General features: G+C 51.3%; 1 protein-coding gene across 1 annotated transcript; it reads right to left on the bottom strand.

The window, feature by feature from the left end:
- Nucleotides 1–3,981: 3,981 nt before the first annotated feature.
- LOC133914678 (stemar-13-ene synthase-like) lies at nucleotides 3,982–26,567 on the bottom strand. The gene is made up of 12 exons (XM_062357733.1): nucleotides 26,373–26,567; nucleotides 9,422–9,593; nucleotides 6,863–7,042; nucleotides 6,422–6,481; nucleotides 6,218–6,338; nucleotides 6,044–6,141; nucleotides 5,726–5,940; nucleotides 5,545–5,660; nucleotides 5,354–5,453; nucleotides 5,049–5,260; nucleotides 4,368–4,509; nucleotides 3,982–4,287 (listed from the first exon to the last, which is right to left on the bottom strand). Exons 1-12 carry the CDS (start codon nucleotides 26,565–26,567, stop codon nucleotides 3,982–3,984), a joined length of 1,917 nt encoding a protein of 638 aa, XP_062213717.1.
- Between the last annotated feature and the right edge of the window lie 526 nt (nucleotides 26,568–27,093).

The raw sequence follows: 27,093 nt of genomic DNA, 5'->3' as shown, positions 1-27,093 counted from the left end.
CCCTCTCTTCCTCTCCTTCCTCCTTGTCTCCACTGCGTCCGACGTGCGAACCGTTGAGGAGGCAGTGTCGCACCTGAATGGCCTCATCCAAGAGCCCATCAACGCCTGAGTTCCTCGAAGGCAAGTGGCTGTCGTCCACGCTTGGTGGATTGTCCACCTGCGAGGACGCCTGCAAGGATACGCCCAAAGAGCACCGACAAGGATGACGTAGTCACCAGGAGCCTCGAGTTCGAGATGCTTTTACACATCACGTTGGACCTCATCACCGAGGTGTCGGGATCCATGTCCATCGACATCGCACTGCCACTGTTAGATGCTAGCGCGCTGTCATATGGGGCACCGTCACAGTTTGGAGGAGCTACCACTGCACATAGTGGAGCCGTCCTCGCCGGACCAGGAGGCAGTGGTCTGCAAGCCGTTGAGGGTCGTCACAGCGGAGGTGAGGTGGAAGGGGCCGAGGGCGTTGGCGCTAGGCTCGCTGCGGCATAGTTCAGTCAGGCGTAATCGCATGCGGGCTTTGGCAGAGCAGTGACGAGCTCGCCAAGGTAGTAGAGCAGTGGCGAGCAGCAGACGAGGGGTGAGCCCGGGATGGTCGGACGTTTTGGGAGTCCGAGCTCGCTCCCTACAAATAGATAGCGAGAGGGGTAATTTTGGGGTTAATAAATATTGGAAGTGGTACTGAGGAGCTGTTAGAGCTGGATTTTATGGTGAAATTCTTTAAATTTGACTATAGAGAATGAGATTGGGAGACTCTTGTAGATGTTCTAAGATGTTCATGTTGCTTTCATACCCTGCTGTTCCAGAATAAGTTGCCAATGAGCAAATAACATCTTCTCCGATCATAACCTGTCATGTATCCCTGAACAACAGTTTGGCGTCCGGAATTAGGCGACTTCAAATTCTTTCGTGATCTCGGCAGTGAACTGATGACAGGTAATTTGGAATTAGAGAAACTGGTAAAATAGATTTATGACTTCTAGTGGAGTTGTCGATCTCGGAATGAGACATGAAAAACCAAGCTGCCGCTGAAGATACAAATCAAGTACTATATATATACTAAAGTGTCTAGGTCCGTGAATTCTCAAGCCCCTGCTACTGTAGCTACTGTAGCAGTAGGCTCCTGTATATATATACGTATATATGTATATGTATATATGTGCATGTATATACATATATATATATATGTATATGTATATATATATATATAAAATTCTAGAAAAATGTTGAAATGAATACTAGTTACATTAATAAATCGGCTGAAAAAAAATTTAAAATGCAAAGAAAAATATCTAAAACTCAAAAAATATGAAACAAATTTTTTTAGGTTAGTATTACTTCCACCTATATGTTAAAACTATATGCTTGCATAAAAGTACTATTGTTTTTTTATAATTAATTAAATATGTTTAATATTAAAAATTTTATAAATAAATATTGAAAATGTGTTTAATATTAAAAAATTTATAAATAAATATTAAAATGTACAAAATTTGTGAACCTAATTTTTTAGTCTTCTTTTATCGTATTTTACACAGCAAAATAAAAACAAGTGCGGTGTAGACGTGCCAATCAGACTAATTTTCTTTTGGATGATATTCCGTGACAAACTCCAAACGGGAGCAAAGTTGGAATATATGTTTGGTTCAGATTCCGCTCAGGGAGGTTCAGGAAACGGGCACGATATTGATGGCCACGACTTGACAACGCTTGTCTAGATTCCACTAAGGCATTGGAAGGCCTAAGCCGCCCCTGGCCGCCGGTTTGGACAAAGACCGTGGGGAAAATGACTTTAACGGACGAGTGCGCTGGTATCTAGAGGAAGATGAGAGCGCACGTGAGTCAGAAGTACCTTGTCAGCTGGCGCCGCTTGCTGGTCAGATCCACCACCTCCTTGCCGACCGACAAGATTCACCCAATCCTCATCAGCCGCGTTCGCCAGCTTACGCCGCGAGCTTGCCGGCCAAATCCACCTGCTCCTCCCTGGCTGTGCTTGCCGTCCCAAGCCAAGCCAGCCGCCGCGTGCTCGCCATTACACGCCGCCGTCGCTCCATCGTGAGGTGAGAGGAAGAGAGGGACAGTGTGATCATGTTTAAGAGAACGGGTGCTCGATGAAGTAACCATATCGAATCCCACCACCCAAAATCGGCCGTAATCAGCTTTCTATTGTACTGTTATCCGATACCCACATTTCTGATTACAGAGTAACTGAACCAAACATCAAAACAGATTGGGTTATCGGAATACGCTACAAAATGCCAAACCAAACACCACTTACTATCAGAAAGGTAAAGTTTACTTAACACGTAATAACGAAGAGTAATTTATTGAATTTTGTTTATGTAGTGCAGCAATTTTCTTTTGTTTATTTATATATTTTACGCTCTTTCTTGCTACCTCGGGTGCAAGGAGCTAGTTACCCTTATTCACCATTCTCTCCTTAGCCTGGTTGTTAGCAATTTCTACTATATCCCTTAGCATCTCTTTCTAGGTGCTAAGGCATTATTAATTTTGTAAATTCCATTTCGTATATTAAATCCATATACTTCAGTAAGCCAAGCATTAGAGGTGGTATTCAATCTCGTTCAATCCGTAAACACGTGCAATCCCATCTCCAAGAAGTCAGACTAAACAACCCATTCGAGGCTATGTACACTTACGCCCGTCATTGGTTGAAGCCCTTACCTTCGTCGCCCATGTTAGGCACAACCGCCCCAGATCCATTGTCCAACACCGTAGCGCCATCGCCAGCGAGGTAGAGTGCAGAGGTGAGGAGGTTGCCTCGACGAACAGGGATGTGACAAGGTCACCTTGCTCCAGTTCTGCATCGCTGCCCTCTCGCTCCCATTCAGTGTGCCGTTTGGAGAGCGAGGTTCCTAAGGTCGTACGACATCCACTTTGATGGCAGCTGCTGCTGGTGGACTTATTGGCCTCTGCTTCAACTACCTATCATCGGACCACATTGGCACTGTTGGCAGGAACCCATCGCGTTTCTTTGTTGTTGAAGGGAGGGTCATCAAGCAAGCATTTGCACACATTGGAAGGGAATCACCGCCCTTCCCTCACCCATGATGTGGTTGCCTGTTTGACCTCACCGGTTGCCGCTCCCTGGCCCTGCTAGTTGTCTCGTGTAGATACCGCACCTGCTATGGATGGTTGGTAGGTGGTGAGATACAGCCGCATGGGCCAGTTATCCCTACGTACGGTCATTGTGTGTTACGACCGGGGGTTGTATTGCTCGCGCTGGTTGCGATGGGCTATCATTTGAAGCAGTCTGCTTACTCTTGGTTTCTGTCTATTCAATTCTTGGTGATGGCTCGCAAATCCCACAACCCCCACCGTCGGCATCACCACCGGCCCCTGGGTCACCATCACTCATTTGTGGACCGCCGTCAGGTCATCAACGTCAGCGATGGTAGGTGGATGACTTCAAGCCCCACAAGAGTATCAGGTTGGCAAACAAGACACGAAGGCGCACTTCCAAAACCTTGGCGTCAGCAGAGACCCTCCAGATGAAGGAGATGGGGATTATTGCCACCACGGAGTGCTGGCTCCTACGCAAGAAGAGGGGTAGATCCTTGGTCGCATGTTGTTGTTTAGTCTTGTACTCCTTCCGTTCAGAAATAATAGGCGTATTTTTTTGACTCAGTCTTCGAAGTTAGATTTTAACTAAGATTTTGTTATAAAATATATTATTTATAGCTACAAAATCTATATAGTATGAAATCATTTTGAACTGTAAATCTATTTATATAATTTTTATACACTATATATTTTTTACAATTTGATTAAATATTAGTTAAAATACACAAAATTTGATTTTTAAAATACGTCTACTATTTTTGAAGAGTGAGTACTTTAATGTTTGGTGTGCCTCCTTGAGTTATCTTAGATTGCGACAAACTCTAACTCCTTCTTAATAAAATACGTGCATCGCTAAGAAACTGAAACTTGCCGCCGGTGGCAGTACTCCACTACCATGTATCAGGACTCTGAGCCGCCGCCGCCGCCGCCGCAGCAGCGATGAGCGTGCAGCAAGGCGCTGTTCACGTACCCCTCGCCACGCTCCTTCTCGTACGTGTGCAGGTCGTTCAGGAGACGGACCTTGTACTCCGGGCCACTGACCATGCCCTCGGAGAGCTCAGGTCCGACCAAGTACAGCGACGCGCCGACGACGGGGTCCATCGAGTTGCTCACCTCCGCGACCGACATGTACTCTTCCATGGTGGGCAAGTACCTTCTCCACGTCCACTCCGCCTCGGCCATGTACGCCCTCACCAGGTCGAGCCACTGCGTGCGCATGCAGGAAAATTAGTTGATTGCAATAGGATATATATACAAGTTGACTCAATGGAAACACAAACCCGTACCAGTTCAGCAATATGGCCCATGACCCTGCGGTTCTGTACCTTCGCAGCCTTCGCTCCGATATGGTAACTCGTGTGGTAAACAGCGTAGAACAGGATCTCTACGTGCTCGGAGCAGAACCCGATTTCAGCGTGCGCGTCCCACCTGCAACATCGCCGGAGACAGTTAGCCAGCCACTATTACAGATCAGTATCGGTTCAAAATTATCATCAGTGATGTATTTTAAATTGATACAGATTACTCGATATTAATAGTCTGTGCTCATCTTATTAACCTTAAAGCACTTAATTCCTTCAAATTTTTAATCCTTCAACCGTAGAGATGGCAAAAATGACGATCGATGTTGTTCTGGTGAGCTTGCGACAGCTCTGATCGTGTTTGGGGGAGAAGATGCGCTTTATTCTGGAGCGCCCTATCAGTACTGATGGGTATATGAAACCGGCACTGATAGACATTATCAGTACCGGTTCCAGTCATTAATTGGCACTGATAGTGTCTACAGTGCCGGTTCTTAACTCCTCAATGGTTGTTTGTGTGCTGTAGTTTAACAACCGGTACTGATACGTCAACAATACCGGTTACTGTTGAACGGATACTGATGGGGTGCTATATATGTGGTGTTCTGTAGTAGTGATCACTGGTTCCAGGTAATCTAATTGTGGCGTTGAAGAGCACCGTTGTACTTCTCAATCAACCAGATGAGGTTTTGCAGCTCTTCTGCAGATCCTCCGCCGTCGAAGAAGTCGTCAACTGCAATCGCCACAAGGCAATTTTGGATCCATGCAATGCGGGCGTCGGATAATTCGGAAGGGAACACAGTGGAAGCTATGAAGACCCAGACGTTCAACGGCGTCGTTCTTGCAAACTTGAGCCGCTCTAGTCCAACCTCTTTCACCTATCTGTAATATAATTTACCAACGGCATGTTGCTCACAAGTTAGAACCTAAAGAGCGCTTCCTCCAGGCTTGAATATATGACATATAGATATATAACTCTCTATGCGCTTAAGTTCTTGCTGGTACAGAGATTGGGACCAATAAAATTCTTCAATGGCCAATGCCAGAATATATTCGTTTGAATGACAGGCCCTGACTCATATCAATTGTATGATAGTTTTTTAAAATAATATATGTTTCTAATAAATCAAAAATAATTTTTGTTTTTGGGGGAGGAACTCGCAAGTATGCTGATTTTTGCATCTGAATACCCTTGGTGTCGAAATGTTCTATGTTCCTCTTGTGCTCCAGTGGTTCCACGGCGGCAGAGTAGAAGGGAAAATTAAGAGCATATTCTACCTGAAAATATGAATGTTACGTTGCTCAATGTTCAAAGCAAATCAAGTTTGTGTTACGGTGATTACCTCTTGCGGTATTACTGATCTTGACACTCTTCTGGAGCATAATTGTTGCTTCAGTAGTTTACTCGTCCATGAACCAATGTTTTCTAGGGTCCATTCATGTTCCAAGATACATACTTGTGAAGCTTTGTACAGTTCGAGAAAAGTCTTAGTATCATTCAGATGCCCTGGAACTGAATCATGGAATCTTGACTCTTCAGCAAATTGAGAGAAAACATCTGCGCCAATGTTTCAACTTTCAAGTAGTTGGTTTATTGATTACCACTTCCAAAGCTCATATGAAAATATTAATCTTATTTAGAGGTTCAAGTACCACAATACCGGAGGAGATGTCATATCCGTGCATACTTAGAATGCGGAATGCCATTGCACATGTCTCCATATCCATGATCGGCTCTTCTTCGTTTTGCAGCCAGGACCTGCAAACTAAATCTCTAGTTTGCTTGGATAAATGAGCAAAGCAGGCAACGCATCATATGTGATCGGAGCTGCTACCTGTATGTCATGTCTAGTACGCTGTTTATTTCACAAGAAAAATGATGAGAGATCCCCATCTTTTCAAGGGTGTCTACCATGCATAGTAGGGAATAAATGTTCGATGGATACACCACTGGAACTGCAAACAACAATGTACATTAGATGAATATCCGGTAGTAGCATCTACTGAGTTTATGACAATTGAGTGGCCTATGGGCACACCTGAGCTGCCAAACTTGTTCCCAAGGATGTCCAGGTACTTGAGAGCATTAGCGGTTGCCACTGTGGATCGCCAATGCAGCGGTTGCGGAAGGCGAGTTGAACAATGATCCGTTCTTGCTTTGATATGTCAGAACCTGATCCCAGTCTTGCATGTCTCCTAATCCTTCTGCTACGTATGCCATGTAAGATTTTCCTCCTGAAGCCTTGCTACTCCATCCATACATATGATGTAATCAAACAAGTCACATTGGAACTATGGAAGGCAAAATCCAAAGGAAATGAGTAAGAAGCCCAAATTCGATACGAATACGGGCAGTTGTCTAAGAAGATATAGTTCATGCTAAGATCTATATCCTCTTGAAAATCCAAAAGGTACAATAATGTCACGACTCCCAACACAAGATTAGAGCATCATGTATCTTAACTTTTGCAGTGACTTACCTTGCAATTCTTTCTCCCGAAGCTGGAAGAGGGTATCAACATCAGATTGCCTCAAAGGAACGTCCAACCCCAAGTGAATGCCAGATCTGATCATGCCGGGAAAGATAATGTTGAACCCTATGGGCGTGTCACACTTCTCGTTCGTAATGCATGACGAATTGTTTCCAATGAAACGGAGCCCTGAAATGACAAAAACATATCTAAGGGTGCTGTTGGAACTATTTTCTTCTACAGTAACCAAAGAGGTGCGTACCAGCAAAGAAAGGAGAGTGGATGTGGGAGGAATCTGTCCCTACCTTTGACCTCTTGAGTCTTTTATATAGGAGGAGGAGGAGAGGTAAATCTTCCTCTCAAACTCTTGGTGGTGTACAAATATTACAAGGAGGTCTTTGGACCTTTACATGAGCTACTTTGATACATGGGCTTCTTTGCAGGCCTGAGTCTTTCCTCCAACAGTAGCCCTTCAGCTGTAAGATACGATGGGACAATAGGACGAACAACTACAACTAGGAAAAATCCGAGACTTATTGTCGCCATGTACATCTCTCTAAAAACTCAATCCCAAAAACTCAATGGAAAAAAGGACATAGAGAAAAGAGCACGTACATCCCGTAGGTTCTTTATATGATTGCTGGAGCTAGATATTCTTATAACTACGCTTCGTCCTGCCTGGTGAAGGGGTCTTCGGCGAAGGCTGAAGACTTCGGTGCTTGGCGAAGGCACTTCATCCATAGCCGAAGTCGAAGGCACACCGTCGTCATGCTCAATGTAGGGGTCTTCAGTGAAGTAATCGGCAAAGGCTATTACCGAGGCTTCGGCAAGCTTCGTAATGCATAATCGACATAGCAGTGCTTGAAGGCTGCTGTCGTGGCTCACCGAAGCAAATGATGTCTCCGTCTCCGCTCACGTGTACCGGCAAAACTCTTGGGACCCAAGATGGGATTTTAACCGGGTACCCCTAGCCCCTGTTGACTGGTGTTCGTGAGTGGTGAAGGATGCCACATGGTTGGCATAGTTGAAGTTGGTGTAGTCGTAGTCGACGAAGGTGAAGTTGACGCGGTCGAAGCCCCTCTGGTCGACAAAGTCGGAATCGACAGGGACGAAGTTGCCGTGGCCGAAGCGAAGTAGTCACATCCGAAGCCCCTCTGGTCAACGTAGTCGGAGTCGACGAAGGCGAAGCTATTATGATCGAAGTGAAGTAGTCACGACCGGAGCCCCTCTGGTCAACGTAGTCAGCGTTGACGAAGGCGTAGTCGTCATGGATGAAGCCCCTCTGGTCAATGTAGTCGAAGTTGATGGAGGTGTAGTCATCGTGGCCAAAGCGAAGTACGTGGCTGGATCCCCTTTGGTCGATGTAGTCAGAGTTGACGGAGGCATAGTTATCGCAGCCGAAGCCCCTCTGGTCGACGTCCAAGTCAACGAAGGCAAAGCCATCACAGCCGAAGCAAAGTAGCCATGGCCGAGCCCCTCTGGTCGACGTAGTCAGAGTCGACGAAGGTGAAGCCATTATGGCTGAAGCGAAGTAGTCGCGACTAAAGCTCCTCTGGTCGATGTAGTCAGAGTCCACATAGGCGAAGCCATCACAACCGAAGCGAAGTAGTCACAGCCAAAGCCCCTCTTGTCTACGTAGTCGAAGTCGACGGGGATGGAGTCATCATGGCTAAAGCAAAGTATTCACGGTCGAAGGCCCTCTAATCGACGTAGTTGAAGTTGACATGGGTGAAGCCTTCAGGGCCGAAGTGAAGTATTCACGGCTGAAGTCCCTCTGGTCGACGTAGTCAGAGTCGACGGGGGAAGAGTCATCGTGGCCAAAGAGAAGTAGTAGTGGTAGAAGCCCCTGTGGTCGTTATCGTCAAAGTCGATGTAGTTGTATATGACTCTTTTGAGTCGATGTCGAAGCCGATGGTGATAGTGACTCCATCTAGAGTCTCGTTGATGTAGTTGAAGTCGAAGGTGATGATGACCCCACCTGGATCGACGTCGAAGGTGAAGGTGAAGAACTACTCCGTCTGAGTCCTGCCTGGTGAAGGGGTCTTCAGCGAAGGCTAAAGACTTCGGTGCTTGGCGAAGGCACTTCATCCATAGCCGAAGTTGAAGGCACACCATCGTCATGCTCAATGTAGGGGTCTTCGGTGAAGTAATCGGCAAAGGCTGTTACTGAGGCTTCGGCAAGCTTCGTAATGCGTAGTCGACATAGCAGTGCTTGAAGGCTGTTGTCGTGGCTCACCAAAGCAAATGAAGTCTCCGTCTCCGCTCACATGTGTTGGCAAAACTCTTGGGACCCAAGACGGGATTTTAACCAGGTACCCCTAGCCCCTCTTGACCGGTGTTCGTGAGTGGTGAAGGATGCCACATGGTTGGCATAGTTGAAGTTGGTGTAGTCGTAGTCGACGAAGGCAAAGTTGACGCAGCCGAAGCCCCTCTGGTCAACAAAGTCAGAATCGACAGGGACGAAGTTGCCATGGCCGAAGCGAAGTAGTCACATCCGAAACCCCTCTAGTCAATGTAGTCAGAGTCGACAAATGCAAAGCTATTATGATCGAAGTGAAGTATCGTGACCGAAGCCCCTCTGGTCAACGTAGTCAGTATTGACGGAGGCGTAGTCGTCATGGCCGAAGCCCCTCTGGTCGACGAAGTCGTAATCGATGGGGACGAAGTTGTCGCGGCTGAAGCCCCTCTGGTCGATGTAGTCAAAGTCGATGGAGGTGTAGTCATTGCGGCCGAAGCTGCTCTGGTCGACGTCCAAGTCAACGAAGGCAAAGCCATCACAGCCGAAGCAAAGTAGCCATGGCCGAGCCCCTCTGGTCTATGTAGTCGGAGTCGATGAAGGCGAAGCCATTATGGCTGAAGCAAAGTAGTCACGACTAAAGCTCCTCTGGTCGACGTAGTCAGAGTCCACGTAGGTGAAGCCATCACGACCGAAGCGAAGTAGTCACAGCCGAAGCCCCTCTTGTCTACGTAGTCGAAGTCTATGGGGATGGAGTCATCATGGCTGAAGCAAAGTATTCATAGTCGAAGCCCCTCTAATCGATGTAGTTGAAGTTGACATGGGTGAAGCCTTCAGGGCCGAAGTGAAGTATTCATGGCTGAAGTCCCTCTGGTCGACGTAGTCAGAGTCGACGGGGGCAGAGTCGTCGTGGCCGAAGCAAAGTAGTAGTGGTAGAAGCCCCTCTGGTCGTTGTCGTCAAAGTCGATGTAGTTGTATATGACTCTTTTGAGTCGATGTCGATGTCGAGGGTGACAGTGACTCCATCTAGAGTCTCGTTGATGTAGTTGAATTTGAAGGTGATGATGACCCCGCCTGGATCGACGTCGAAGGTGAAGGTGAAAAACTACTCCGTCTAAGTCAATGACGATGTCGAAGGTGATGATGACTCCCTCCTGAGTCGATGTTGAAGCCAAAGGTGGCGATGACTCCCTCTTGAGTCAATGTCTAAGGTGGCAACGTAGCCAAAGATGTAGCCATTGTTGACGACGGTGGTCGGCAATGCATTGTGTACGAAAGGACATTCGACTCCACAGGGCTTAAAGGGTCATGTCTTCAAGACTTAAAATCTGCAGTCCAAGTGGAGCGTTGCTTTTAGCTGAAACTGAGTGGTAGCTCGATCCTCGCCTTTTAAGTCAATTGGTGTGCTACCTTTACCTAAGGACCAGCAGGACAATCAGTATTTCACATCCCTTTTGGAGATGAAAAATGCATTATAATCGATGTATGTCCAGTGTGTGCACAAGAAGAATAAATATGTAAATGCATTCATGTAATTCGAAGATATGGTTTATCTTCGGTGCAGGGGTAGGCACTCTTAGCTCCCATCTTTTGTTTTAAGTCAAGAGGTGTGCTGCCTTTGTTTTAAGGTCAAGTAGCACTTCAGCTTTTTCTTTTCGAAGGTCTCTTTTGGCTTCGATGAGGGGGCAGGCACTCTTAGCCCCCGTCTTTTGTTTTAAGTCGAGAGATGTGATGCCTTTGTTTTAAGGTCAAGCAACACTTCGACCTTTTCTTTTCAAATATCTCTTTTGCCTCCGGTGCGGGGCAGGCACTCTTAGCCCCCATCTTTTGTTTTAAGTCGAGAGGTGCGCTGCCTTTGTTTTAAGGTCAAGTAGCACTTCGCCTTTTTCTTTCTGAAGGTCTCTTTTGCCTTCGGTGCGGGGGCAGACACTCTTAGCCCCTGTCTTTTATGAATGTGTTAAATAGATGCACGAAAAGTACAATCGAAGAGTGAATGCTTTGGCATAATGATAGCCCCATCCTGCGAAGATAATAAACTTCTGTGAATGAGCCATAAGGAATTTCTCATGCAAAGGTTAAAACTTGTGAATGAGGAATAAATATTCCCTTGAGTGAATGGCAAGAACCTGCATATGAGTAAAACAAAATACTTCAGTGCATTTATGTAATAAATACATAGAAGGTAGTACTTTGGCACCCAAGCAAAGAATAGATACTTCGTGTGGTAATGCAATGGACGTATGCGAAAATTAAGCGCTTCGGCATGTATACGTTTAAAAGCACACTTTGATGAGTCATGACAAAGTGCACAACAAGCATAATGTGATCAACATGTAATCAATAAACATGTGATAAGCTTTGGGTGCGCGTGAAGATTAATGCTTCGACAAATAAGCGAAGGGTGAACGCTTTGATGTGATTGATCACACAAAATAGAACACTTCACTTTTCATACGAAGGGTAAATCACTCAAACTCATAAGCAAGAACAATGAAGTTAAATACTTCGGCACACAGACATATCGCGTATATAGAAATGAGACGCTTCAGAACTCATAAGCGAGGTCATTCATGCGAGAGTATAACAACATATATATCACGGAGAACAACGCTTCAGCATGAGCGAATTGTAATCATGAGAGAAAGATCTTCAGCACATGGGTGAAGGATAAAGTAAAGTGCATTTGTAATGAAAATGCATGGAATGATTGATGGCGAGGGATAATTGCCTTTGACATAAAAAATTCGTTACCTTGAACGAAGGGTAGCAATCCTAGCTGAAGGGTAAAAACGTGCATTGAAGACATAGTCCTTCAAGCGAAGGGTTAATCTTTGAAAGTGAAGAAACTTTCACAAAGCGGGACTAAACTTGCATGTTAGCAAGAAAGAGCTCTGGCGTGAACAGAAAATGAGCACGCAAAGATAGCCTCTTTGGCAACAAGCGAAGAATGAAATTGCACGGTGCATATAAGAGCGAGTAAGATTACTGCAAGTGTTCCGGCATACAAGAGTGAATCATTGTATGCGAAGGGTTGAAACCTGCAAGGGGTTAGAGCTTGCATATGGTTCAAAGGGTAAAAGCAAACTCTTTGATGAATTTATTGTTGTACATGAAGGGTAAGAACATGTAATTCAGGAACAAGATCCTTCAAGCGAAGAGTTAGACAAATGTAATAAGATAGAGTCTCTTGGACCAAGGGTTAGAGACCACGAATAAGCCGCCAATCCACATGTGGTGTGTGAACAAGGAAAGTTTGAGATACTCACGAAGAGGGATAAATCCTGCAAAAAGGACTCCTTCGACTCACAAGTAAAGGGTGAGTAGTTCAGTGCATAAGCAATGCAAGTGAGCACAAACATGCAAAAAAAATTCAATTTTCGGTGCAAATACTATACGAGTGCACGAAGAGTAAATGCTGTAAGCATTCGGATTATATTATCTTAATCAAAGGGTAAATCCCTGCAATTTGAGGAGTAGAGTCCCTCAACTGAAGAATTAGCATATGTATTCAAAAGAAAAAGTGTTTTGGCACGCGTGCACATGTGATACGAGTATGCAAAGAGTGAATACTTTGACACGCAATAGTAAGATTTCTTATGCAAAGGGGAAACCTGCATGATGGTAGGTACAAATGATTGCTCAAGTAAAGCATAAAAACCTGCATGTACTTGTGAAGGGGAAAAACCAGTACTTCGATTCATTTATACCATGCAAGTGCATAGAAGATAAATACTTCGATGCTCAGGTGAAGAAGAACTGCACCCACACCAGCCGCTTAATACATGGGCGAGGCCATGCAATCACATTAAAAAAACTTGTTGCTTCGCATGACGCTATGCACACATAAATGCTTTGGCATGCATATGATAGGTGATTCCTTCAGTGCGTAGACGCGATGCACACGTGAAAGGTGTAGATTTCCGTATTTAAATACTTCAGCATATAAGCGAAGAATAAATACTTCGATGCATTTATGTAATGCAAACACGCGAAAGGTAAATACTTCACCATACATGCAAAAACTAAACTATCTTAACTAAAGGGTAAAGCCCCTGCACATCAGAAACAAAGTTCCCTGTGTGAAAAAAAATCATTTGAGAATTAAACTCGTGCATGGTACAAAGATGCGTGAACGTAATAATAAAGGAGGAGTGCAGGGGCCAAACTCATTCTTCGTCACATGCATGCACGAAGAAGCATGCATACGTGCACTTTTGCCTTCTTCAACATGGTATAAAGACGTGTGGCGGCGCTTACCAGGCACGCATGCATGCTTTGAAGATCAAGTGAAAAGGATAAACCACACCTATCAATACACGAAAGCACAAGCGGTCCGGTGGCATGACATCACCCTACCACAGAGCAGACCGGGGATCGAATTCCGGTTGTAGTGTGCTCTTTTTTTTGTGAATTTATCACAAAGTAGCTAGTAGAATGGGCGTGTGAGCTTACCTAGGCCATGCCCTTCACTAGGAACCGAAGGTTGATCACGTTCCTTTGCCAGTCGAAGCTTGGCTGGGCCTTCGCCTGCCGAAGGCCGGATGGGCCTTGCTAGCGGAAGGCTGGCCAATCCCTCGCCAGCCAAGGCCCGTGCCGAAGTTCTCACCGCACCAGACTTTCACCAGCCTAAAGGTAGGCTTGCATCATGCACCGAAGTTCGGGCCTCCATTCGAAGTCCTACGGATGGGCCTCATCGACCAAAGGCCTACTTTGCTAGTCGAAGCCTCACTGGGCCTCGCAAAAGCCCGCATGTACGTTGCGAAGCCTGGTAGACGCGTGACACATGTGAGAGTTGTGAAGCCCGCTGATTCGAAGGCCCACACACTACTCGCGAAGGATTGGTCCGAAGGCCTAGTTGTTTGAAAGCCCACTGGATAGAAGTTATGGTGGAATGGGTGTGGTTGTCCGAAGGTCAGGGAGCCCAAATGCCCGAGCCGAAGGACAACGCCTACTGGTCCAAAGACCCACTGGGCCAAAGGCCAACGGCCACTGGTCCGAAGGCCCAGTTGGCTGAAGGTCTAGTACGAAGGCCAACACCCACTGGTATGAAGGATTTATTGTCCGAAGGCCCACGTGCGGCTAGGCCACGAGCACGGAGTGAAGCCTGGCATGGTCCAAAGGCCTAAAGCATGGTCCAAAGGCCTTCTCACTCTTTAGAATCGGATCCCCATGGGCGGCATCAACTATTGGAACTATTTCCTGCTACAATAGCCAAAGGGGTTCGTACCAGGCAAAGAGGGGGGAGTGAATATGGGAGGAATTTGTCCCTACCCTTAATCTCTTGGGTCCTTTATATAGGTAGGCGAGGAGAGGTAAATCTTCCTCTCGAGCTTTTGGTGGAATACAAATATCACAAAGAGGCTCTTACACTTTTACATGAGCTACTTTAATATATGAGCTTCTTTGCAGGCTCGAACCTTTCCCCAATGGGTGCGTTTGGATAGCCCAAATGTTTCAGTTTCAGGCAAGAATCTCGCAGAACGCTACCAAACGCCCTTTCATAGTGATTCTCCTTAGAAACGGGCGGAACGATCCATGTTTTTGTACTGCACCAGTGAAACTATCGCACCCTAGTTTCACCAGCGGATAGGTTGATTTGGAACGCACATCCCCTTAAAGTTTGTCTGTATTACCTGCTTTTGCCATTGCCGTATCCTATCATCACCCGATTTCGCCCGTTGCTTTCCATTTGGTCTCCCTCCACCAGCCCTACTCACTCATTGCCCATCGCTGGCTCTGCTCACCCGTCGCCTATCGCCCAACCACCCTTCGGATCAATCCTAACCCTTGAGCTGAGCGAATCTATGAGCAGAGCGATGGAGTGATATATGTAGATATATAACATCATCATTCTAGATGGATGTGTCAAAACCTTAGTTGGAGATGTGTGTAGATTCATAAGTGAGTTTAAATGCAATGAAAAGCACTGCCAGGGTTTAGGATTTTGGTGAAACTCAGATAATTTAATACATGAAGTAAAAAAGATTTACATTCAGAAATTTTGAATTAAAAAGTAAAGATTTCAATTTCCAACATTCCAGTCAAATTTCATATTTTGCATTCCGAAAATACAAATTTAGAAATTTTGTTTATGAATTCTGAGTTTATATTTTGGATTATGAGAATTTAAGATCTGATTTTATCAAAGTGAAATGAATATAAGCATATGCAAACCTGACTTTTCAAAATTTTGAATTTTGAAATTAAAATTTTTGAATTTCAGAAACTAGATCTCCAAATGTCAAATTTCTGAATTTCAAAATTGCAAACAATAAACTTATAATTTTGATTTTTAAAATTTGAATATCCGCAGTCTGAATTCAAAATTTTGAATTGAAATGTGATCATTAAAAAATATAAAAATTGAATCAAAATTTCTTAATATAAAATTGAAAATTCTAATAAAAACAAATGAAATATCATAATTTAAAAACATATAGTTTGAAATTTTAGTGCAAAATCTGTAGAATTTAATTTCGAATATCAAAACTCGAACTTCATATTGACATATTTGAATTTAGGAAATTGTGAAATCTGAATTAAAATTTTAAAGTTTTTAAATTCTAGTATATGATATTTTTTAATTTTAAATTATGTAACATTTGAGTATACAAAAGTTACCTCAAACTTTCCTTTGAACTATCGAACATTGCCATTGCGGGTTCTTGGTAATTTGTTCACGAGTGATCAGGATATCGGACTACAGAGGAATATGGGATTATCGAAACCAAATGCTCCGTAAGTCTATAAACAATATTGTGTTGCTCCAATATTGTTATCTTTCATGATGTGCTCATCCTCGACACTCCATTTCCAACGTGGAGGAAATAGCGTCCTTGCCGAGCAAACAGAGGTTGAGGTGGCCGAGGCCCAAGGAGCCATCATCTCGGTGATTTTGTAGGATCCACTCCACATATCGTGGGAAGCGTGGTGCGTGAGGAGGCCCCCCTGCGCTGGTGCCATCGCCACCCAAGCCGTGTCATAGGAGGAGGGTTGGTGCTCGGAGCACATGAAGGAACAAAGAGTTGCCGGTTGCAATACATACCTTGGCTTGAAAGGAAAATTTGGTGCCTCCAAACACGTCATTGAGGAGTGCTGTTCGACCAATTTGATTTTTTTCAATTGCATTAAAAGGAATGGTTTATATATTTGCAACCAAAAGCTAACCTAATTATTTATTTTGGACGTTTATGGATATTTTGTATAAAAAATAATACAACCCCTTTAATAAGAACTTGCTAAGAGTCAAGTTTTGGATATTGAGAGAAATTGTAAGGATAGAGTTTGCACTGTTTATTTTGAATTTCAATATGAATGGCATGGAGAAGACTTATAACAAAGACACATGTAAAAATGTTTAAAGCAGAACATGAGGTGAACTCACTCCTTGGTGAATTTAATTTCAACATTTATGAGAATTTTGTACTATGCTATACTATATGCTATACTGTCGGTGTATCAGGAACCGGGGGTCCCTGAGTCCCGCGACCAGGCCAGCCGTCCGCCACGTGTCACCATCCCGCGAGGTCCCTCCTGCAGGATGAGAAAAATCTAAGTTCCGGGAGAAGGTGCTCGGGGCCACAGCCTCTGGTCCCCGAGCACCCCAGTTCCCCGATGACCCGCAGAGTTTAAGTACCGGGAAGAAAGTGCTCGGGGAGGTGCCCGTTCACCCCCGAGTACCATAGTCCCTCAATGGGCCGAAGAGCCAAGTGCTCGGGAGAGAGTGCTCGGGGCTGCACGTGGCAGCCCCCGAGCACTCGATTCCCCGAAGGTTCTACAGAAGTGCTCGAGAGAGAGTGCTCAGGGCTGCACGTGGCAGCCCCCGAGCACTTGGTTCCCCGAAGGTTCGCGCGAGAACACCCGATGCCCCGACGACCCAGAAGGGCCTGTCGACAAGGTGTCAACCAGTCAAAGGTCCGAGGACGCATTTAATGGGCATGCGCGGCCTGACATCCTGACACCCTAACATTCCCAACTGCTCCTGCCGCAGTGTCAGTCCCTGCCATGCTTTGGCAGGGGGGCGTGGGTCCATTAATTGCACGGGTCCCATCCCGTATCATCCGGGGTATCTCAGGATAACGTTGCCAAGATCAAAGCGTTCCGCCTGCCACCCTGCCCTGGCAGAAGAACAAGACAGGGTGGGCGCGCCGGGCGCCTTTGTGGCCGCCCGGTGGGCCCTCTCAACGGCGCCAGGACGTCCACAGTGACGGGTGGTCGGATGCGCGCTGCGTTTTTCCACCGCCCCTGTCACTTCGCCCATAGGGAATGATGACGCCTTTCTCAATCGTGGCGTCTTGGAACTTGAGCCCCCTCTTTCCCATTTGGGGTAAGTCGTGGTCGGCGAGTGTATAAAAGGAAGGGATGGATAACACAGGAAAAGAGATCGGAGAAGAGAGCGAAAGCGAACAAGATCAGCAAGACAGAAGAGGCGCGAACAAGATCAGAGAGATAAGAAAGAAGCACGACAGAGATACACGAGAAAGCATCTGAAGAACACCGCAAGCAAGCTCGAGCAGAGCTAGAGCAAGGGAGCCTCAAGCTCTCTGTTAGACAATATACCCTTGTAACCAGATATATCCTTGAGGGATTCCCTTCGAGGAAGGATATTGCATCCACACAGGAGTAGGGTATTACGCCCCCGTGCGGCCCGAACCTGTCTAAACTCCGGTGCATTTATTTCTCTTTGCACTAGGTTGACCAATCCCCCCCACCGGCCGTTGCATTTATTTCCACTTCCATTTATTTCTCCGACGAACTCATTCAGGATCATCCCCCCGGCCGAATCTCTAAAAAGGGGTCTCTCGGGATCCCTGCGACAGGAGTTCATCCTCCGATAGCTGGCGCGCCAGGTAGGGGGGAACATCCCTGAATCTGTTCGTTTGCTTTCTTCCACAGGAAAAGATGGCCGGTGGGCACCGTCTCCAGCGTTCCGGCTCTACTTCCAGTGACGGAGTGCTGCCCGACGCCCAGGAGGCCCTAGTCGCTGCTGCGTTCCAGCAGCAGCCACTATCCACGTGCGCGGTTTTTCCCTCCCAAGGGGACCAAGGCGCTGGGCCCAGCAGGGCCGCTGCCGTCGCCGCTGATGCACCCTCCGACCCCCAGCAGGAGGTCGAGACCCCGGCCGCCAGGTCCGCCTCTGGACAGCGTCGGGTGCCACTTCGGCGCAGACTTGCCTTTAGCGAGGCCAGCCCGGGGAGTGCGCTGCTTGCAGCGCATGCTCTCCTCAGGCATCCGCCCTTCCAGGCCACGCCAAACACTCCGGAAGGCCGGTGGATCCAAGATGTCGTCGCCTTGGTCGTCACTGCTCGCCGCCAGGTGCTGGCCGGAAGTCCTCGCACCACCACCCAGCATGGTGCTGCCAGAACTGGCTCTTCAACGGGCAACGTCCGCATGGGCCGGGGGGCCTCCAGGCGGAGTGCCGCCCCCCCTGGCCGTGTCCGAAGCCCGGGACCTCCGCTTGCGTCTCAACGAGCGGAGGGGCCACGAGGACGCCCGTGTCACTCTCGAGCGCCAGCGGGAAACCCGGCAGGAGGCCGAGGCAGAGGACCAGGCTTCCTCTTTCCTGGCCCACGATCACCGGGAATCTCCGGCTTGCCAGCATTCGCCACCAAGGACTCCCGCCCGCGTCGCGGGGTACGACACCGGTTGCCGTGCCTTTACCACTGAGCTCCGACGGGTCAAGTGGCCCTCCAAGTTCCGCCCCGAGCTACCGGAGAAGTACGACGGGTCCATCGACCCTGTCGAGTTCCTCCAGATTTACACTACGGCCGTTCAAGCGACCGGAGGCAGCGAAAAGGTGATGGCAAATTATTTTCATGTTGCCTTGAGGGGCTCTGCTCGTTCCTGGCTTATGAACTTACCCCCAGGGTCTATTAGCTCCTGGGATGACCTCTGCCACCAGTTTGTGGCCAACTTTCAGGGCACATTCACGCGCCCCCGCTTGGAGTGCGACCTCCACGCCGTCAAGCAATAGGAGGGGGAGATGCTGCGGTGCTTTATTCAGCGTTTCAGCCAGGTCCGCAACACCATCCCGCGGGTGGCCCCCCACACTGTTATCGTCGCTTTTTGGCAGGGCGTCCGCGACGAGCGGATGCTCGAAAAGCTAGGTACACACGAGATCGAAACCACTGCGGAGCTCTTCGCACTGGCCGATAAGTGCACCAAGGCTGCGGAGGCCAGGGCGTGGCATCCTCCCCGCCCCGCCGCCGAGCAACCAAGTTCTTCCCGTTCCGACAAGCGGGAAAAGAAGAAGAGAAGGAAGCGCGAGGCCGCTCCTATCAAGCCGGCCCAGGGCCCCGCCCATAGGCCGGCTCAAGAGCCCGACCGCCGGCAAGAGCGCAGGGCGGGCGCCGACAGACGGCCCGTGCCCGCAAGGGCCCCTGCCAGGGCCCCTCCTCGGGCCCCCGTGCCCTCAAGGGCCCCGGCACCAGCTAGGGCATCGGCTCCCGCAAGAGCCCCGGCCCCCGGCCGGGCTCCTGCTCCAGCGAGGGTCCCCGCTCCCGCGGGGCCCGAGCCAGGCAAATGGTGCCCCATACACCAGACCAGATGGCACGATCTCACGGAGTGTCGAATGGCCAAAGGCCTCGTCGAGCAGCGCCAGAGGGAGCGCGACGAGTCCCGCGGGGGAGGCGATGCCGAGGTCGCCCCCGACAATGCCGAGCTCGGCTTTCAGGAGCCCGAGCATGCCGTCGCCTTCATCGACGGAGGCGCCTACACGCCTTCCTCATGCCGGGGCATCAAGGTCATGCGGCGCGAGGTATGCTCGGCAACCCCGAGCGAAGAGGCCGCTAGGCCCCTGAGGTGGTCGGACGCCCCGATCACGTCCAGCATGGCCGATCACCCCGCAAGTACTGCAGTCGTGGGGCGACTACCCCTGGTGGTGTCCCCCACTGTCTGCAATATTAAGGTCGGTAGAGTGCTGATCGACGGTGGTGCAGGCCTCAACCTCCTCTCCAAGGAGGCTTTTGAGAAGCTGCAGGTGTCGTCCAGGCGCCTAAGGCCGTCGCTCCCCTTCTGCGGAGTGACCCTCGGGCACTCCCTGCCCCTTGGGCAGGTGACCTTTGGGAGTCGGGACAACTTCCGCACGGAGTGCGTCCTCTTCGACATCGCAGAGCTCCCCCTCCCCTACAACGCCATCCTCGGGCGTCCGGCGCTCGCCAAGTTCATGATGGCCGTGCACTATGCATATCTCACGGTTAAGTTGCCGGGCCCCGCTGGCCCCATCTCCGTGACCGCCGACTCCGGCGGCGCCGTCTCCTGCGCTGAGCAGTCATACATGGCTTTGGTTTCAGCGCGGGCCGAGGTCAAAGGCTGCACAGGGGGCCCGGGACCCTCTTCATCCAAACCCCGACTCGTCGCCGACGCCTCTGTTCCGACGAAGGAGGTCGTGGTGGGCGAAGGCGCTACCCAGGTCGTCCGGATTGGCGGTGACCTGGGCAGCAAATAGGAAAGCGCGCTCGTCACCTTCCTCCGGGCTAATGCAGACGTGTTTCCCTGGCAACCGTCCGACATGCCCAGGATCCCTAGGGAGGTGATCGAGCATCACTTGGCGGTGCGTCCGGACGCCCGCCCGGTGAAGCAGAAGGTCCGGCGCAGGCGCCTGAGCGCCATGAGTTTATCCGGGAGCAGGTCAGCAAGCTCCTCGACACCGAATTTATCCGAGAGGTCCTCCACCCCGACTGGCTGGCAAATCCAGTCATCATCCCGAAGGCCAACAGCAAGCTCCGCATGTGCGTGGACTACACCGACCTAAATAAGGCTTGCCCTAAAGATTCCTTCCCTTTACCTCGCATTGATCAAATTATAGATGCAACTGCGGGATGCGATCTTTTATGCTTTTTAGATGCAAACTCTGGATATCACCAGATCCGCATGGCCGTAGGGGACGAGGAAAAAACTGCTTTTACCACTCTGGTGGAGACTTACTGCTATATGTCAATGCCTTTTGGTTTGCGCAACGCTAGATCCTCTTTCCAGCACACCATTCGCATTACCCTTGATTCACAGGTTGGCCGCAACGTCGAGGCTTACATCGATGATCTCGTGGTCAAAACCCGAGACCGCGCCACCCTGCTCGAGGACCTTGCTGAGACTTTCAACAGTCTTCGCACCACCCGCCTCAAGCTCAACCCCGAGAAGTGTGTCTTCGGGGTACCGGCGGGCAAGCTCCTCGGTTTCTTGGTTTCTGGCCAAGGAATCGAGGCCAATCCAGAGAAGATCCGGGCCATCGAGCAGATGTGACCCCCGGCTCGACTCAAAGAGGTCCAGCGTCTCGCCGGCTGCATGGCGGCCCTCGGGCGCTTCATCTCCAAGCTCGGGGAGCGAGGGCTCCCCCTCTTCAAGCTTCTGAAGAAGACCGGTCGCTTCGACTGGACGCCGGAGGCCGAGCAGGCCTTCCGTGATCTGAAGAGGTACCTTACCTCGCCACCCGTGCTGGTGGCTCCCTTCGAAGGTGAGCCCCTACTGCTCTACGTTTCGGTCACTCCTCAGGTCGTGAGCATGGTGCTGGTGGTGGAGCACGACGAGTGCGTGGGGCCAGGTGCTGGGTCCCAGCTCCTAGTGGCCCCCGAGCACTCACCCGTCCTCGCGGCTCCCCTGAGCGAGGGGTCGAGCCCGAGGACTCACCCGTCCTCGCGGCTCCCCCTGAGCGAGGGGTCGAGCCCGAGCACACTGCTCCTCCCGATCAGGGAGCCGAGCCTGAGTATCCGGCCAGCCCTGACCATGCCACCGAGCCTGGGGGCTGCAGCAGCCCCCAGGTAAAGCTGTCGTCCGGGCCCACCGGGTACAGCGACCGGTGTACTTCGTCAGTGAAGTCCTCCGGGAGGCCAAAACAAGATATCCCCAGGCTCAGAAGCTGCTCTACGCCGTGCTCATCGCTTCCCGAAAGCTGTGCCACTACTTCGAAGCGCACAAGGTCTCGGTAGTTACCACGTATCCACTGGGACCCATTCTCCGGAACCGGGAAGGCACCGGGCGTGTTGTCAAGTGGGCAGTGGAGCTGGCGGAATTCGACCTGCACTTTGTCAGTCGCCAGGCGATCAAAAGCCAGGCGCTCTCCGACTTCGTGGCAGAGTGGACACCCGTCCCCAATATCGTCCCAGAAGAGATCTCTGCCTATCTCGGGCACGACGCGCCCGGGTACTGGGTCATGCACTTCGACGGCTCCCTCTCGCTGAAAGGCGCAGGGGCCGGAGTGGTTCTCACCTCCCCAACTGGTGAAGAGCTCCGGTACGTCGTACAGTTGCAGTTCCGCGCGTCCAACAACATGGTGGAATATGAAGGTCTCATCACCGGCCTCCGGGCTGCGGTGGGGCTCGGGATTCGTCGCCTCCTGGTCAAAGGGGACTCCCAACTGGTGGTCAACCAGGTATCCAAGGAGTACCAGTGCACAGATCCTTAACTGGCAGCGTACGTGGCAGCGGTCAGGAAGCTGGAGAGGTGTTTCGATGGCCTGGAGTTGCGGCACATCCCTCGCCGTGACAACACTCTGGCCGACGAGCTCTCCCGCCTGGCCTCCTCCCATGTGCGCGTCCCTACCGGAGTCTTTGAAGAAAGACTCACACGGCCTTCCGTCCTTCCTGCCGAACAGGACGAAGGGGAAACCTCGAACTCAATTCAGGGGACCCCGGTGGTGCCCTCAGTGGGAAGCCCCGTCAGGGTGCCGCCGTCCGGCGAGTGCGCTGCACTCGCCGAATGTTCTCAAGATGCATCGTGGATGTCTGACATCCGAGTGTACTTGAAGGAAAAGTTCCTTCCCAGGGATGAGGCGTCTGCCGAAAGAGTTGCTCGGCAGTCCAGACGCTATGCCATAGTAGATGGGGATCTCTACCGGCGTAGTGCAGGAGGTGTCCTCCTGAGATGCATCTCCCGGGCAGAAGGCGGCGATCTTCTCGCTGAGATCCACAAGGGCGAGTGCGGTGGCCATTCATCGTTCCGCACGTTGGTCGGGAAGGCCTTCCGGCAAGGTTTCTACTGGGCTACAGCTCTCCAGGATGCTTCCGAGCTGGTTCGGCGCTGCAGGGCATGCCAGTTCCACGCAAAGCAGATTCACCAGCCAGCTCAGGCTCTAAACACCATCCCCCTATCATGGCCTTTCGTGGTCTGGGGGTTGGACATTCTGGGTCCATTCCCCCGAGCAATCGGGGGCTATGCGTACCTATACGTCGCCATCGACAAGTTTACCAAGTGGCCGGAGGCGGTCCCAGTCCTCAAGGTGACCAAAAACACGGCGCTCCAGTTTATCCACGGCATCACCAGTCGCTTTTGCGTCCCGAACCGGATCATCACCGACAACGGCACCCAGTTCACGAGTGCCCTGTTCGGGGACTACTGCGAAGACCTCGGCATCAAGCTCTGCTTTGCCTCCGTCGCTCATCCTCAGAGTAACAGGCAAGTCGAGCGCGCCAACGCAGAGATACTGAAGGGCCTCAAAACCTGGACCTATAACGTGCTCGCCAAGCACGGGAAGGGATGGGTGGATGAGCTGCCCGTCGTGCTATGGGCTAATCGGACCACGCCAAGCCACGCCACCGGGGAGACTCCGTTCTTCCTTGTCTACGGCGCTGAGGCGGTCCTCCCCTCCGAGCTCACTCTAGGCTCCCCTCGGGTGCATGCATATTCTGAGGGTGAGCAGGAGTAGCAAAGGCGCGACGACGTTGACTACCTGGAAGAGCGCCGGCGGTGTGCCGCCGTCCGGGCGGCTCGGTACCAGCAGAGTCTGCGGCGATATCATCTGCGCCATGTCCGTCCCGATCTCTCGAGGTGGGGGACCTAGTTCTCCGACGCGTCCAGTCGCGCGAAGGAAAGAATAAGCTGTCCCCCATGTGAGAAGGTCCCTTCACCGTGATCGGGGTCCCGCGAGAAGGTTCTTTCAGGTTGGCAGCAGAGGATGGGCAGCCGCTTCCGAACCTGTGGAACATCGAGCACCTGCGCAGGTTCTACCCGTAGACGGCCATGCTCGCAGCTCAGGTCAACCAGGCCGGGGGCTTCCCCCCGCCCAAGTTGACCGGGGGTACCACCCATTGGGTAAGTCACCGTCGCCCAACCTTGTAAAATTTGTCAATTCATTATAAATCTCAATATGTAGTCTCTATGTCAAATTCATTTTTCTGGATTCCCTATGTTTAATCTGTCTGGTGAGATGCTCGATTGTGCGAGAAAAAGTTCGCTCTCTTATTTTCCCCGCTGATAAAAGAATCCCAATCGGTATGCATGCGGGCAGTTGCCGCTGACTTACGTTTGACATGGTAGGCTATGGTGTTCGGTGTCGTGGCAGGCTCCTGGGCACTACCGAGTTCTAGGGTGCTCTGGGTAATCCTATCGCTCGAGCTGCTCGAGTAGTCCGGAGCTCAGGCCCCTGGGACGGGCTGTCGGTACTCGGTCTGGTCTGTCATACCCGGGCAACACCGAACCATAGGACCTCTGGGTTATGCCTCTGTCTGCTCTCGTCCGCCGGTTTGGGTATTCAAGAGGTCTCGGGTCGAAAACGAGAGCAGTCTATAACAAGTACCGCACTGACAGAGCGCATTAGGCAAAGAAATTCCCTATTCTCTCTTAAGTCACAGGCCGACAATCAAGAGCAGCTCGACCGCGAGGGCTTCGATGCCCCGGTTGCTGGTCGGCCCCAAGGGTCCTCGGGTGGTCCTACCGCTTAGGCATGAGTGGTCGAGATCACCCGACCCCAGGATCCTCATGTGCTCCTGGACGTTCGGGCGCTCCGGCTGAAGGAACCAAGTCCCCGGGCACCCCGAGCTCGGAAGCACACGCCCTTCCTGGATCGGTTGGCCGGAAGGCCGACAGCTGTCCGGTGAGTGGTTAAATTCAGACAAATTTGCGTTCAATAATATTATGTTCCCGAGTCATCCTCGGGGGCCCTCGCATTTTAATCTGCTCGGCGAAATGATCTCCTCGCGCACAAAACCCTACTGTGTGTCTACTTTTTCCTGGAACGACAGAGCGGTTCGTAGAAAGGTGTACCGTGCGTACAGTAATGTCTGACCGAAGCCCTTCGTGGTGGTCGTGGTGTTCGGTCCGCTTTTAAGGACCCCGAGCACTACCGAGTCCTTGGGTGCCCTGGGTAATCCTATCGCTCGAGCTGCTCGAGTAGTCCGGAGCCCAGGCTTCAGGGGCAGGCTGTCAGTGCTCGGTCCGGTCCATCTTAAGCCCGGGCACCACCGGACCACGGGGACTCTTGGTCACATTTCCGCCCGCGCGTGTCTCCGGTCTACTGACTGAGGGGTCGCGAGGTGAAAAAGTATTCACTGGTCACAGCGTGTTCCGTGCTGGATCGATCCATCCCCCGAGCAAGGAAGTTCGTGTCTTTGTCTTTTGACTTAGACAATGCAGACTCGCGAGGGCTCGAGGGCCGAACGCGCCAAGAACAACGATCGAGACAACTTCGTTCTCGGGGATGGAAAGGTCAGGAACGGTCCGACTGAGTACTCCCCGGGGCTTCAAGGCAAAACATCGGAAGGAACACTAAGTACTCAAGAACACTGGAGTTGCGACCCCAAAGAAAAGCTGCCATTATATTCACAAGGCAAATACAAGCATTTCTGAGGGATCACTCCCATATTTACATCCGTCCAAGACAACAACAAAAGAAAAAGAAACGACTACAAAAAGCCTAGTCGGCGGCAGAGGCGGTGTCCGAGTCATCTGGGTCATCCCCGGGGGCTGGCGGCGGCGGCACTTCCCGCCTAAAGCCGGCCGCCACTTCGGCAGCGGTACTCCGAACCACTTCGCGGGCAGCCTCTCCCTTGGCTTCAACCACTCCTTCCTGCGCCGGCTCCAGCGGGAAGTTCGGGTCTCTGCTTCGGTAGCAGGCCAGGACGTGCTCGGCCACCGCGTGGGCCAAACCGCGTCCTTCCTGGGCGGCGAGTTCCTGGACGGCCCAGGGCAGGGCCTCGAGGAGCTCGCAGACCTGCTGAAGCCCTAGGACTTGTCGTGCGGGGCTGTCACTCTTCTTGTCCTCGACGAGTCATCCGAGACCGCCCTTCTCCACGGCCCGCCGCATCCGCCGGAGTATGTCCTCCAACATTTGCTGCAGGTTGACCCGCGAGACAATGCGGTCTCGAGCTTCTCCTTCGCAGCCCGCAGCTGCGCCTCAAGTCCCTGGCCCCCGGCCGGGCCAGAAGAACCGCCGTCGATTGCGGAGCTGGTAGCTTGCTTTATCTGCGCCACCAGCTCGGACAAGGCGCGCTCACAGGCGGTTAGCTCCACCTCGTGTTTCGCGTTCTCCTCCTCCCTGGTGATGGTGGCCGCTGCCGCCGCGGCAGCCTCCACCTCTCGACGGCTCAGCTCCCCCTCCCGGTGGGTCAGCGCGTCCACCTGGTAGGCCAGCGTGTCCTCCCGGGTGCCCAGATCCGCCGCTGTGATCTCACTGTCCACCTCCCGAAGGGAGATGTCCTCCTCCCATCGGCGGATGTCTTCTTCAATCTTCAGGAGGTCGTCTGCCCAACGCTGGAGGTCGGCGCGCATCTGTTCGGCCTCGCCCTCTCGGCGGGTCAGCTCGGCCTGGAGCTCCTCCGTCGCCTTCTGGCGGACCGCGACCGCTGCCTCCCGCTCCTGCGCCTGCCCCGTCCTGGCAACGGCCTCGGCAGCCTGCTGCCGCGACGCCTCAACCAGGCGGGCGGTATCTTCTCGCTCCCGCGCGGCTTCGGCGCGGGCGGCCTTCAAAATCTCTTGTTCCCGCACGACCTCCGCGCGGGTATCTTCCAGGAGTTTTTGCTCCCGCGCGGGCCTCCTCCTGGGCGCTCGCGAGCTGCGCCCTCTCCAAAATCAGCCGGGCGCGCTCAGCTTCGAGCTGCCCCTCCTTCGCATCCACTGCCGCGCCTAGCCGCCCGACCGCCACCTGGACGCCTTCGACGCGGCCAGGAGGGGGGCGGCGGTCTGGCCGGGCGCCGGTGGAGCATCGGCCTCCCCGCTGATTGCCTCCGGGGGGTCCGAGGTCCCCATGGGATGCCACACCACCATCTACCCCGGGCTCTGCCTGCCCCGGGTAGGT

The sequence above is a fragment of the Phragmites australis genome, chromosome 4 (assembly GCF_958298935.1).
Source record: "Phragmites australis chromosome 4, lpPhrAust1.1, whole genome shotgun sequence".
Classification (NCBI taxonomy): Eukaryota; Viridiplantae; Streptophyta; class Magnoliopsida; order Poales; family Poaceae; genus Phragmites; species Phragmites australis.
This window is presented reverse-complemented; position numbering and strand designations above follow the sequence as displayed.